Genomic DNA, 13884 nt, shown 5'->3' on the forward strand with positions numbered 1-13884 from the left:
TTCCCTGCTGCACCTTTATTTAGGCTCCTGTTTCACTGCCGGTAATCATTATTCCATGAGGACAGATAGCAACACCCCCTACAGAGAGACACAGCCAGGTATTTAGTTAAAACTGCTTTATTAGTGTGATTGCTGAGTTGTTGTGAGAGTGTGTGTACATCACACACAAAACCCTCCCCTTTACAGAAATGTCAAGAACTGTGAGTCCTTCGGTCATGAGTGTTGTCATGCTTCAGTTGACTGCTCTGCAAACAGATATGAGCGTTCTGGGTTTAAATCTGACTTTAAGACGCTGTCTTTGCTCCAACTGTCCCAAACCTTTGCATACTGTCAGCTGTTACCTTGTGACAAATGTTTTAATTCCTTCTGCTTATTATCTGACATCACTCTGCCCTCTGCTGGGGACTTCATGAGAGATGTTACAGGGTTCCCATGGTCAAGTCATGGAATTTCACAATCAAATATTCCAGGCCTGGAAAAGTCATGTCGTTTTAGATTAAACTGTTACAGTAACCGTCCATGTAATGTAACATAGCAGCAAATTTATTTTCTGGAGCTGATGATGTTATGTAGCTCTAACATGCTCCAATATGTGACCACTTTTTGTTTACAGTCAAATACGTTCATCATTTTTGTCCCCACGTTCTGTCCCCCCCACGTTCTGTCTCTCCCTTATAATATTGATGGCTAACTGAAGTCATGTATGAAAAGAGTTTGAATCTGTTTGAAAAACTCCAGGCAAGTAGCGCAAGAATAGAAAATTATGTCCTTGAAAAGTCATGGAAAAGTTTTGAATTTTTTTTCCATGAAAACACGTGGGAACCCTGATCTTGGCTGTGAAATGACAATAAAATGTCCCTGTTTTTCCGATTGACATAAAAATTTCAGATAATTTCTCTCATAAAATATTTTACACCACAGTAAAAAATACAAAAACATTAAAAACAGGTCTTTGGTAAGAGGAAACAGATAACAATTTGATTTTAACAACACACTATAAAAAACATATTATTGAGACAGATAACTGTGAAGCGATATTAATGAGGATATCCTTAGTGTTAACTGTAAGTGAGGGGAGTGTGGATCACATGTCCTCCTCTGTGACCAGGCAGTAGAAGTCTGAGCGAGCTCCGTAGTTGCGTGATCCCAGGTCGGACACGTCGATGTCGGAGGGTTTGGGCTCGGCTGTGGTGATGGGAGCAGGAGGGAGGACTGGAGCTTTACAGGCCAGAGCCTTGTACACAGGGAGGCGAAACCCTGCAGCAGAAAGACAAAGATTTTTCACTTGGCCACATTGTGATTTTTTTTAATTGCAAGACAATACAAAACACAAACTAAACAAGGACAGTGACTACAAAAGTAAATACAGGCCAGTGTTGTCAGAGGATAAGGGGACAAGGTTGGGTTGGCTGGCATGTGTGTGTGTCTGTGTCTCTATACTCTACAGGTTTAACAGGTGAAAGGATGGGGGAAGGGGGAAGAAAGAAAAAGGGAAGAAAGTATATTAAACTAATCCTACCTTTACCCTGTTACCACCAATAATTAAAAAATGATTAATAATAATAAAGTCAGGGGCGTGTCCTCCCATCCACCGGGAGCAAAGCAGTGCCGAGTCACCATCGGAAAACTCGAGAATGGGTGGACAAAACCCTGACAGCTCTTGTGTGGGTTATTTATTATCATTTTATTTATTATCATTATTTATACATTCATAAGTACGCAACTAAGAAACAATGGCATTAGTAATATAAAAAGGGTGTGTGTGGGAGGGAGAGAAAAAAACAAATTGCGATTTGGATAATATTTCAATTAATTGTGAAGCCCTGAAAAGTATTTATCAGTGGATGTACAAAGGTTCACAGTTTAGTGAATAAGTGCATGTGCAGAGATAACAGTTCAAGATGTGGGTTAATGTAACATGTATATACAGTGTCTACTGGGGTGGGGGGGGGGTGAGAGACCGTGGCAGTGGGGTCCTGGGCCTTGTTGATGAGGCCCATACATTCGTCAGGCCTCAGGCTACAACACATTTTTACAGTTACAAGATGTTGCACCTATATGCAAAGCCGGACTCATTAAAGGAGCAGTGTGACATTTTGTGAAATATTTATTTGCTTTCTTGCTGAGAGTTTGAGGAGAATATTAAGATCCTGTTCCCAGTCTTTGTGCTACGCTAAGATAACCAGCTGCAGCTTCACGTTTCAGTGAAGAATAAAAAAAAGATGTATCAACTATACAAGGAAGCAAATGCTGAGCTATTCCTGTGACATGAACACTCATTTGCCTCTCAAATCTATCTTTATTCAAAACACCACAGACAAAATATGTGCAAGCTCAGCATGTGAAAGGATTTCCCGGTATTGAAGATTAACTGAAGCTGAATCTTTGTTTGTTGAGTCAAACTGGGCCAGTTTCAATAATGCACAGTGCATGGTGGAAAAGAGAAAAGCATCTCTATCAGGTCGGGACTTGCATATAGGCCATAACTTTTTATATTCTAATTCTCATGACACAAAAAGTACAAGAAACCGTTGGCAGGTAGGCGTTTACATCTCTGGATCAGAGTCAGCAGCACCAGATGGTTGTTAAACATGAGCATGCTTGCCTCAGTGTGTTGTCCAGGTATTGAGTTTTTTAAAACAGTCACCTTGTGCTCATCTGTGCAAGGTAGTGCAGCTTTTTTTATTTGCATGTGCAAATAGAGTGACAAGTAAACCAAACATTACTGCGTGAGGACTTTTCTAGTCCCGTGATAGCTGCTCTTACCCAGATCTCCGGCAGGATCGGTGTCCGAGCGGCAGTCCAGGTAGTCGGACTCAAGGGTCAGCATGGGGTCCTTGTCGTCTTGTAGGATAGTCTGAGGGTCGCCTGCAGACTCGCTGCGGAAGACGACTTTGCGAGGCATCACTAAGGCCAGCTCCTTCCAGAAGACTGAGGACGGAGTCTGTGGAAACCGAACATATTACACCGGGCTATTAATCAGAATCAGAATCACAATCAGAAATACTTCACTGATCCCTGAGGGGAAACTGTGATTCGTCACAGTCACTCCGGTAAAGAATCGAGGTATAGAAGAAGGAACAGAAGTAATAATAATAATACATTTTATTTATGGGCATCTTTCACGACACTCACTGTACAGGCAAAGACAGAGAAAATAACAGCAGATTAAAAAACAGATACAGAGAACAAGATAAGGAATTAAGTAAAAAATAATAATATTAACATAACAACAAATAAATATTCAGCAAAACCAGTTTAAAGAAGTGAAATTCTGTGTAAATAGAGAATCTGTGTGCCTAGATGGACGGGAGCCATATAAGAATAAGAGTAGGAAATAGAAGGATGTAAATAAAAGCAATAAAATAAAATATAATAGAAATGAAAATGTGCATTAAAAATAAAAATAAACTAAAAACAGAATGTGCATTATGCTACAGTATTTAACACTAGTTACTAAGATATTAAAAATGTTAAAAATAAAATATATATCGTCACTGTGCCGAGGCTGTTAGTGTGAAATATATATATATAATATATATATATATATATAAAATAAAATAGAATAAGTGTAAGCATAAGATGCATGTATCATCATATGATATAAACTGTACATTTATAATCTGAATTCATATGTACATTTTTTTAATTCCATTGAAACACCATTCTATACTGACAAATTTCTATAGTTGTGTAATTAGTTGTCAGTTAAATAGACTATTTACATTGTTACAAAAATCAACATTGCTTTTAGTGATAATAATTATTACATATGACAGATATCTGTCTGTGATGTCTCACACAGGTTCGCAGTGGACTGGGTTCACTTGGAGAAAGATGATGTCACACACAGCACCCACACAGTCATACATTTTTCAGTGTTGAAGATATATTATACAGGATTTTCTTACAAAAAGAACAACCAATAGACTCACACAGGAGTAATCCCTCTCATCCTCACTTATGACCCACTCTCAGTGTGTGGTGGTGTGTTCCTCGACAGAGACTCTGCTCTCTGCATGTATTTTTTGATTTTCTTTTTATGTTGTGTGTTTGGGGTGTTTATGGGCGTGTACCCCCACAGTGCTCAGGTGAGATCAGATTTTTTAAAAAAAGGTAGTGACCAGATGCCAGACTGTAATCAGTAGGCATTTAAGAAACTCAGCACCAAAAAAAAAAAAAAAAAATTGCAAATATGCAATAGGCAAAATGTCTAATGAGAGTGAATCTAGTATGTTTAAAAACAGTAACCGACCATCCTGCATAATATACCTTTACCTTTAAACACTTACAGATTAAAAAATTACTATTTTATGATGCCTTTTTTAAACCTACACTTTGAGTGTTTCTTAGAGATCTAAAAAATGTTGTATAAGACAGTCTATTCACATGATTATTTCACTATAATGTCAATATGTAATGTGGCTTCAAGGGAAACACAACTGAGTGGGACAGCGAAGACAGAGACAGACACAAGATGTAAATGTTAAAGATACTTTGCACATATGTACATGTGTAGTTTACATAATGATATATTCACTCCACGTGAGTTGGCCAAAATCCAATTTACCGTCAGGGTTTTTAGTCAGAGGAGACGATGGTGTCTAAAGAGAGTCATATCGTATTTCGTTCGTTTGCTCAGAGAGCACTAACAGGTGTTATTGTGGATCTTACCACAGAGTTGTGCCTCCAGGTGAGCACGGTGAGGCAGTGCTGGTTCTCACTGAGCACCTGCTTGATCTCAGGTCTCATACGTTTGGACTGACCCTCCAACATGATGAGGATGGGCTGCTGATTCAACTCCAACAAGTGCAGAAGGCCCTGTCTGAAAACACACAGATACAGTGTGTAATGATATGACATGCTGGAGATACTGCAGTGTACAGCAGCAACACTGACCTCAAGTGGTGTATTGTGATGATGCCACAGTATTTACACTCAGTTTCACACTTTGTTTCTACATCAAATTTGTCTGACCTGAAGTTATTGCAGCACCAGTCCTGCTCAAGGTAAGCATAAGAGAGCAACACGATCAGACGCCGAGAGCGACTCATGTTCATCAGAAGCTCTGCAGAAGGTTCTGGAGACACAAAATATCGTTGCGCATTGTTAAAAACCGCCAGCTTTACATTACAATTTGTAACCCAGGAGCCTCTTTCCCTAAAACTCTTATTATTATTTATTTCTATTTTTTACTCTGTAAGTCTCACTTATAAATTAGATCATGTTCTCAGTGTGACTTCCTGATTAAATAAAGTATATATAAATTGGGTGAAATAACAGCTAACAGATGTATTGTGAAGATTAAAACAATCAAAAACTGCATAAACAATGGATTAAATATTAATTTCAATGTAATATTATTAATAAATCTTACCTGAGCCTGGTAGGATATCGTTTTCATTGAGGTGCACCTTGTATGCATTTTTACTCTCCAGGTGAGGTTTGAGAATAAAGTTGACAAACTTCCTGTCATGATCGTTGTTGACATACGAGATGTAGGCGTCGTATAATTTGCCATCTGAAGACATGAAGACACAGACACACCTGTGGTGTTAATAAAACAGTCTTAATCATGATTATAAAAACCTGACAGCACCTCAACAGAAACCTCACCATTGAGTTCGTAGTCTCCGTACAAGTTCTTGTACCAGAGTTTGATGTTGAGGTGACACCTGGAGTACACAACAGCAGCCACAGCCAGGAGGAGGAGGAGGACGATGGCTGCGATAACAGCAGCTGTGTGGTTGGGGGGGCGAGGGAGGTCACGGGGGCACCCAATTATTTCTGAGAAAAAAAAGAAAAAGAAAACCAATCAACCAATACTGTAATTCAAATTGATCGTCACAAACTTTATGGAATATGGTTTCTGTCAGTAGAGTGAGTCTGTATAACTGGGTTCTTCTAACTAAAGGACTTAAAGTCTGGGTAAAACAAATGAAATTTGTGTTTTGAGTTTGTCACAACACAGACAAATGTGTCACAAACCACTTAGCCAAATTTGAATAATTAAAAAATCGACAAGAATAATAAATATAAAATTGAGCTAAAGAGCAAGTGCGGCAACACAGCAACTGACTCTCATTCAGCAGCTAACGTTAGCACAAAGCACACAGCAGTGAGCAGTAACTGCCGGCAGCTCGGGAAACTGATTTGGGCCGAACGCCTGAAAGGTGCATTAGTGACGGCTGTTTTGAATGAGTTTATATGATTGTGGCATTTAACAAAGTGTTTGGCCATGTAATTATTAGACTGAAAGAGCTAAGAGAGCTTGTTTAACGTAGTGAACTCTCCACTCACACACGGGGTGAACATAACGACACTGATGCTATGCAATCTAACACCTAGTTTTATATAGTCGGCTCCTGTGCATCATCGCGCAATGATTTCGGGCACACTCAAAAAATTGTGGACCCAGAAAGTATTTTCCAACATGTATAATGTGTTTAGAAAGAAATAACTTATGTTGCTTTTCTTTAAGTACTGTACACATTTCAGTAACATTAGTCAGAATCAATTCATGTTGTGAACCAGATGGACCTCTGCTGCCTACACTGCCAATCCCGGCTACCCGCCAAGACACTGTGAAGTGATACAGACTGAAGGTATCTGTGTGTGTGTGGTATTAACAGGTGTGAGAGAGCAGACAAAAAGCGTGTGTACCTGGCTGACTTCCCCCAGCTCCAAAGGTACACTGACCATGTCTACGATTGATATGACTTTTGATGAAGATGCAGGTTATAACTGCTCCTCCTCTTGTCCCCTCTTGTCTTGTCTTTCACTCTTTTCTGGGAATGTCCTGAACCGATCACTAAGATCAGTATCGGGGCTGGTCAAGGCATTTTGTAACTGATCTGGATTGGCTATATTGAGTTAGATTGAGCCTGATCCCATTCATTGTTTCACGTCAGCTGTCACACAGGTGTTTTGTATGTACAGCAACACAACAAGTGTCCCCAACTCTCCAAGCCCCACAAGCACAAAGCCAATAAGAGAAATTCATTAATGTAATTCATGCTAAACGTGTACAGATGACAAAAATAAAGGCTCGATGGAACACAGTTCATTCAGGTAACTCAGACACAGGCTGCACCAAAGCAACAAAAACTGGAGAATACTCTCTAAAAGCAAAAGAGAAATTCCTTCAGCAACAAGGCCAAAAAGATTAAACAGAGGGCTCGCTATACCAGACTTCATGTTATTTTGTAAAAAATACAAATAAAAAACATTAAGGAACGGCTTGGAAGCAGGTTATTTTTTTCTTGATACACTGCAGAGCTATTTAATTTATTTAGTAAAGTATCGGGTGGAGACTCTGATCTAAATGATCTGGATTGGAATTGGGGACAAAAAAAGCAGTTTTCTCTATAATACATGATCACATTTGCATGTCTCTTTCATGTTTGGGTTGCCGATCTCTTTAGAAATATGACACAACATGCAGGAAGAATCTGAGAAACCCAGTATATATATGTGTAGGTATCTTTAGTTGTCGTACCTGAATGTATCACAATGAAGTCAGATGAAATGTTCCTCACTGTGCAGCTGTAGGGCCCAAAATGTGTCAGGTCTGTGAGGTTGATCACCAGCAGACTGTTTACCATCAGCTGACCAGCAGCAGGAGACCTGATCATCAGAACAGAAAACACCGTCTTACTCAAATACGTTTTTAAGCGGGTACATGTAAGTGATATTCTAAAAAGCTTCAAGTCACCATGAGGAGGTGTTCTGCATGTCATATGATTGATTAGTGAGAGGTTGGCCATCTTTACTCCACTGCAGCGTGGTGTCACAGTACTCGTCTGTTGGGTCCCAGGGGAGGACAGCAGTGCAGTTCAGTGTCACAGTGGATCCCATAATCCCGTAGACTCCATCATGGTGCCCATCATGTTTAAATTCAGGGGCTCTGGAGCACAGGGACTCTGTGGAAAGACATTCCACTGTTATCTGTGTTCACTGCAGGAGCTGGAGACAATAGACGCCTTCATACGCAACGCCAGGTACAGTCTGAGACTGCTGCTGGAAGGCACACTGAAACTAAATGCCTCTTTGCAGGTGCAGCTGTTCAACCCCCGTGCAAACTGCACTGCAGGGACAAATCATAGCTAACCGTAGGCAGACACATAATTACAGTATCAGGTTTAAGATGACTTCATTACACTTAAACACAGAAATAATACTTACCTTTAACTACGAGACGCACAGTGAACGAGGCTGTGCTGTTGCCCTGCTGCGTGCAGGTGTAATTCCCTTGGTCCTCTGAGCTGAGGCTGCTAAACTCCAGGTAGGTCTTGTTTTCCTGGGTGGGCAGCTGCTGGCAGTTTCTCTGCCAGGTCAGTTTGGGCTGAGGGGAGCTCTGGAGCTCCAGAGGGCAGTTCAGACGATATGGAGGCTGCTTCACATAGAGCACCTGCTCCTTAAACTCGCTCCCATCCACACAAGTCTGAGCTGCAAATAGAGACACAGGGAGTTTACACAGTCATCTTTACAGCAGGGATGCAACAAACCAACTTTATTCATCCTAAAACTGATTATAGTCTCTTAACTCGTAATGATCCTATACCAGGGCTCTCGCACTGTCGCCTCACAGCAAGAGGGTTCTGGTTTAAACCCAGGGTGGGGGAGCCCTTCTGTGCAGAGTTTGCATGTTCTCCCCGTGTCAGCGTGGATTTTCTCCAGGTACTCTGGCTTCCTCCCACAGTCCAAAGACATGCAGGTTAACCGGTGACTCTAAATTGGCCTAGGTGTGAACATGACTGGCTCTCTGTCTGTCTGTAAGTGTCAGCCCTGTGATAGTCTGGTGACCTGTCCAGGGTGTATCCCGCCTCTCGCCCAATGTCAGCTGAGATAGGCCCAGCCCCCTCGTGACCCGCAACAGGATAAGCGGTTACAGAAAATTAATTAATGAAAAATGAATGTCTGAACTCTTTTTGTTCTATTTTTGCAGATTCTTGAAGTGAACAGTGGTCAGCGATTTGTTGAAGATGGAGAAACTGGATTATCGCGCTGTGATCACATATCTTCATCTCATCTCACCATCTGAAATCCACCAAGATATGCTAAATACTAAACATGACAATGCCCCTTCATGTGCCACAGTCAAACACTGGGTGCAAGAATTCAAGCGTAGCATGGAGAGTGTTGAAGATGGGTCACAGGGTCCCAGATAAAGGAGCTCCAGCATTGCTGAAGCGAGTGTGTCGCCCTTGAGGGGGGATTATGTTGAAAAATAGAAGCACTTTCAGTTACCTCTTGTAACTATAGTGAAATTATAATGGGAGCAGTGGATGTTTGGTGTAACTGACAGTGTATAACTTGTCAAACTGTTTATCTTAGTGATGGCCAGTGAAAAGAAACTGGTGCTGTTTTGGCCTGATAAATGAAGAAACTGTATTTAACCCCGATCACGTCAAAGCCAAGTCATAGTCTACTAAATGGTGCATCTCTATTTTATGTTGTGTGCAGCTTTTCTTCTTTGCCCACTGTCTGCATATAAAAAAGACTTTGTTCAGTCTTTAGCTTTTGACAAAGAGTGAGTGTCTAATAGTGCATGACGGTGAACCTGTTTACTCTTTCACCCTGGCTGACTCTGAGCTAATGGCTGTTATGCTGACATGGATGAAAAGATAAAAACACGCTTCTGTTCTGTCTGAGGATGACATGTTCAATGTAAACAGCAACGCACCACTGCTCCTGTGGCAGGACAGATCTAAAAACGCATCTCAAACAATCTAATTAATGAGCTCTGCCCTGTTGAATCTGGACCTGTTCTTCAACATATTCTGCGCATGCGCTCATCGTGGCTGCGGCCAGCAAATAACCCGCACAACTGCTCTCTCTGGTTCCTCTCTGACGTCACTTTGCTTTCCTCTTCTTCTATTTTTTAACTATTTATCAAACAAAGGGGCACACATCCGGGTCCGAAGTCCGGGTCTGGTCCTCAGGTTGCCAGGCAACAGCATGTGACTGCGTGACAGTGACCCTGTACCTAGTGACCACATGTGTATTGACCTGTATTTACCCACCCAGCATCCCCTACACCTCACTGCGACTGATATATATACCAAAATAATAAGGTGAACACTGCAGCTATTAGCTCGTTTTTTTAATATTCCAAATAAAGTATCATAACTGAGTGAATTTAAGTGAATAAAGTTTATTTTGTCTCTTACCGTCTGCCAGGAAAGTCCTGTCCCATTTCCCGCTGAACACCAGTATGATAGCGACCAGAATCAGAGCCATGAGCCGCAGTCTTCGTCTTCTTCCTCTTCCTCAGGTGACAAACAAACCGTATGAAGACTGTTTTCTACTACTGCTGTTTGTTTTTTGTTTACCTACATCACTTCCTGTAAGATAACCTGTTAGTTTATTACAGTTTGGTTACATTATCCAGAGCCGTGACGCGACTATGCAGACGTCAGCCTTCTGGTTCATCAACTGCACCTGGAGATACCAGAAACTCTGCTGGCCATTGGCTCCCCGGGGTCACGTGATGTCTGCTCCGGCTTTCACCTGCGCAGTGAAATTTAAGTCACTGAAATACCTAAAATACATCTTTATAAAAGGATGTGTGAGTTCTAACTACTACTTGGCTTCATTTTATTTATTTATTTTTCAATTATTTATTTATTAGTTTTTAAAGTTTTACAAACACCTCCGAGCAAATACATTGGCAGTAAAGACAAGATTAAATTATAATAGTAATAACTAATGAGGAGAAAATAATATAAAACAATAATAATAATAATAATAATAATAATAATATATTATAATAATATATTATGAATAAAATAACAATATAATGAGAAAATAATAACAATAATGATAATAATTTACAAAAAAGAAATAATAAAATAAATACAAAATACTTGTATACTTGTAAGTGCATTGTTCCAGTTGTAGTGTTGACTTTATTATATTTTTCAAATGCAAAGTCCCTTACTCATCACTGCATTCTTCATATTTTGGTGGGTTGGACATCACTGACCACTCCCAGACAGAAGCACTGGTATATCTTTATTTATAAAGCAATACTGGGCAAACTTGCCTACTTCTGCACCCTTCTGTGTGCTAGCTTTGGTAGTTTCAGCTACACTCCTCCGGGTGGTTGCTTTTAAATTTTTTAGGTTTAACTGTATTTTCTTACTATGCACCATGGGCATGGTACATCTTCAAAAAGATCTAAAATTGGAAACACTTATATCAACTGATCATAAAGAATGTGGTGACAGAGACGTGTGCTTGTTTTATTTGAGAGGCCACGATGTTTGGATAATTGTTGTTTTATTGTGGATTTTTGTATTATATGTTGTATTTGTTGCAGTTTAATGTGTTTTAATTGGCTGCTACCTTGGCCTGGTTTCTCTTGTTAAAGATATTTTCAATCTCAATGTGACTTCCTGGTTAAATAAAGGTTAAATAAGAAAACATTATGAATAGTTACTTAATCACTTGCAAACCAGTAGCAAGATCTGGGTTGCCAGGTTGTTAAATATCCTGATTAACTGGTGTTTATTATTTGCAGTTAGGTCCATAAATGCTGCAGAAACATTAACAAATGTTCACAAGTTTCTCACTTTCTAAAACACATTAATATTGCAGGTACAGATGATAATGAGTCAATAAGGGGCGCAGTTTTCAATCTACACCTTCTGCAACGCGGTGGATCTGAGGGATACTCCCTCCAGGATAATTTTTTAGAAACTTCACAGCTCAACTGGCCATTTTAGAGCATGCTGAAACAAAAATCTTAGACCAGGGGTTTGTCATGGTTTAGGAAGCCAGCTGATTGAGTGCTGCACGGGATAAATGCACACAATAGGAGTTTTTAGGCAAACTGTAAACTTATAACGCACTAACACTTTATGAAAACTTCTACACTTGGACAGTGTAGTATAGTCTTACTACACTTATACTGCATCCTAAATTTCCTCTTTTTAATCAGTATTCTCATAAAACGGTCCGTATGATATCCTGCGGAAAAATGCATGCACAGCACTTCGTGTGACGTTACGTCCTTAACGTACAGTTACGTAATTAGCGTAATGTTACGAAAGTTAGGTTGAGGCAAGTAAAGTCACTGAGGTTAGGTTAAGGATGAGAAACATGGCGAAGACGTACCTTAAAATGACTAAAAGTTCACTCGGCTCTGAGCACGTGACTCCAGGGGAAAACCAAAGGGAAAGTCATCCACCCTCCCTTACTTCCTACAAGATTGCTTGGGACTACTTCCTTGTTTACTCCCATTGGTCACGTGATCGCTGTCTTTCAAGACATATGGGATATGGGTTAAGATGAGGTAAGGTGCCTCCACCCCTTTAATTCTTCTCCCTAACAAGTACATGGCACCAAGTCTGCTCTCAGCACATGTATGAAATTGATATGCTGCAGTAAGTGATGGCATATCATCTGAATTGCTGCATTATTAAAATTTATTCCACTTTATATTGTTTTTTGTGAGGGATGTTGAACACAATATGAAACTGCTTTTTGATTCGACCAATAAAAAGGCCATAAAGACACTTGACATCTGTAGCTAGGTCTTATAATATCTCTGTGTAGTATGTTATCCCCCTGGCTTTCTGTTTCTGTTATTGTTGTGTTTGTATTTACTGTTGTGTTTGTATACTCTCAACTGTACACTGAGTCCTTTTCACACTGTGTTTAAATAAAGATAAATCTACCTAAACTGTTTAAGACTAAACTGATCTGTTTTTTTTGTCACTGGAAAATAGTGATCTATGTATTTATATTAAGTTGCACATAAAAGGTTTTGACATATATGTGATGATGGGGGATCTGTGGGGAAAGTCATTCATTCATTCATCCTCTTGAGGGTCGCGGGGGGGCTGGAGCCTATCCCAGCTGACATCGGGCGAGAGGCAGGGTACACCCTGGACAGGTCGCCAGACTATCGCAGGGCTGACACATAGAGACAGACAACCATTCACGCTCACATTCACACCTACGGGCAATTTAGAGTCACCAATTAACCTAGTCCCCAATCTGCATGTCTTTGGACTGTGGGAGGAAGCCGGAGTGCCCGGAGAGAACCCATGCTGACACAGGGAGAACATGCAAACTCCGCACAGAAGGGCTCCCACGCCCGGGATCGAACCGGCAACCCTCTTGCTGTGATGGGAGAGTGCTAACCACCACACCACCGTGCCGCCCTGGAAAGTCATTCAGTTTATTTTAAAGGAAAACATTTTTTTCATTTATAAAATAAAAACATATAGTTAGACCTTTTGGGGCAAGACACTCCCAAACCCAAAGGGACCCCTGCCTCAAAATATGATTTAGTTAGACTAGTATATAGCATATGGAACTTGCTGCAGGAAGACATCCTGAAATAAAAACAACTAGCCTAAAGGAAAGGCTAAAAAACCTCTAGATAATCCATTAATGGATCAGGGTTGGGATTTTAGTTTAGTCAGATAGCTTGTTTTGTAGCTTGGGGGCATCTTGCCCGGGGCAGGGCCCTTTACAAGATTTTCATTTTTGTGCTTAAACAACAAAAGTGGTTACTGTACTAATTTATTTCCTCCAACAGTGTGTTGGTTTGCACCATCATCCTGTACATGCTAAACTCATATCAAAATATTTTGTAATTTTACAGTAAACTGACTTGGTTCTTAAGGGGGCATCTTTCACCATATTACCTAATGAATTTGAGTGCATTACTTTTCTACTCAAAGCAGTCGAGCAACAGCTTCTGCTGGTTTACAGCAATGCCAGAACTGCACTACACCATTTGTTAAATGTATTTATATGATTACAATTAACGTAGATGTGCTAACAATTATTTAAGAAAGCAATGTGAGGTGGCCAGTTGCAGCAAATTAACATTAAGACTCTCAAAAAAGTGATTTATCTGCATAAATC

At 40.2% G+C, this 13884-nt stretch overlaps 1 protein-coding gene across 1 annotated transcript; it reads right to left on the bottom strand.

The window, feature by feature from the left end:
* Positions 1–101: 101 nt before the first annotated feature.
* Positions 102–12252, bottom strand: sigirr (single immunoglobulin and toll-interleukin 1 receptor (TIR) domain). Its single transcript, XM_049573216.1, has 11 exons — positions 12121–12252; positions 10173–10512; positions 8185–8448; positions 7715–7922; positions 7499–7626; positions 5617–5787; positions 5378–5521; positions 4978–5080; positions 4675–4825; positions 2767–2944; positions 102–1257 (listed from the first exon to the last, which is right to left on the bottom strand). The coding sequence occupies exons 2-11, from the start codon at positions 10240–10242 to the stop codon at positions 1085–1087; spliced, it is 1590 nt and encodes a 529-aa protein (XP_049429173.1). The 5' UTR covers positions 10243–10512; positions 12121–12252; the 3' UTR covers positions 102–1084.
* Between the last annotated feature and the right edge of the window lie 1632 nt (positions 12253–13884).

The sequence above is a fragment of the Epinephelus fuscoguttatus genome, linkage group LG4, assembly GCF_011397635.1.
Source record: "Epinephelus fuscoguttatus linkage group LG4, E.fuscoguttatus.final_Chr_v1".
In the NCBI taxonomy this organism is placed as follows: domain Eukaryota; kingdom Metazoa; phylum Chordata; class Actinopteri; order Perciformes; family Serranidae; genus Epinephelus; species Epinephelus fuscoguttatus.

Coding starts and splice junctions, on each gene's coding strand:
- sigirr (XM_049573216.1), bottom strand. CDS start 10,242: ATGGCTCTGATTCTGGTCGCTATCATACTGGTGTTCAGCGGGAAATGG. Junction 8,449..10,172: donor CAGGACTTTCCTGGCAGACG/GTAAGAGACAAA, acceptor CTCTATTTGCAG/CTCAGACTTGTGTGGATGGG. Junction 1,258..2,766: donor CGATCCTGCCGGAGATCTGG/GTAAGAGCAGCT, acceptor TTTCTGCTGCAG/GGTTTCGCCTCCCTGTGTAC.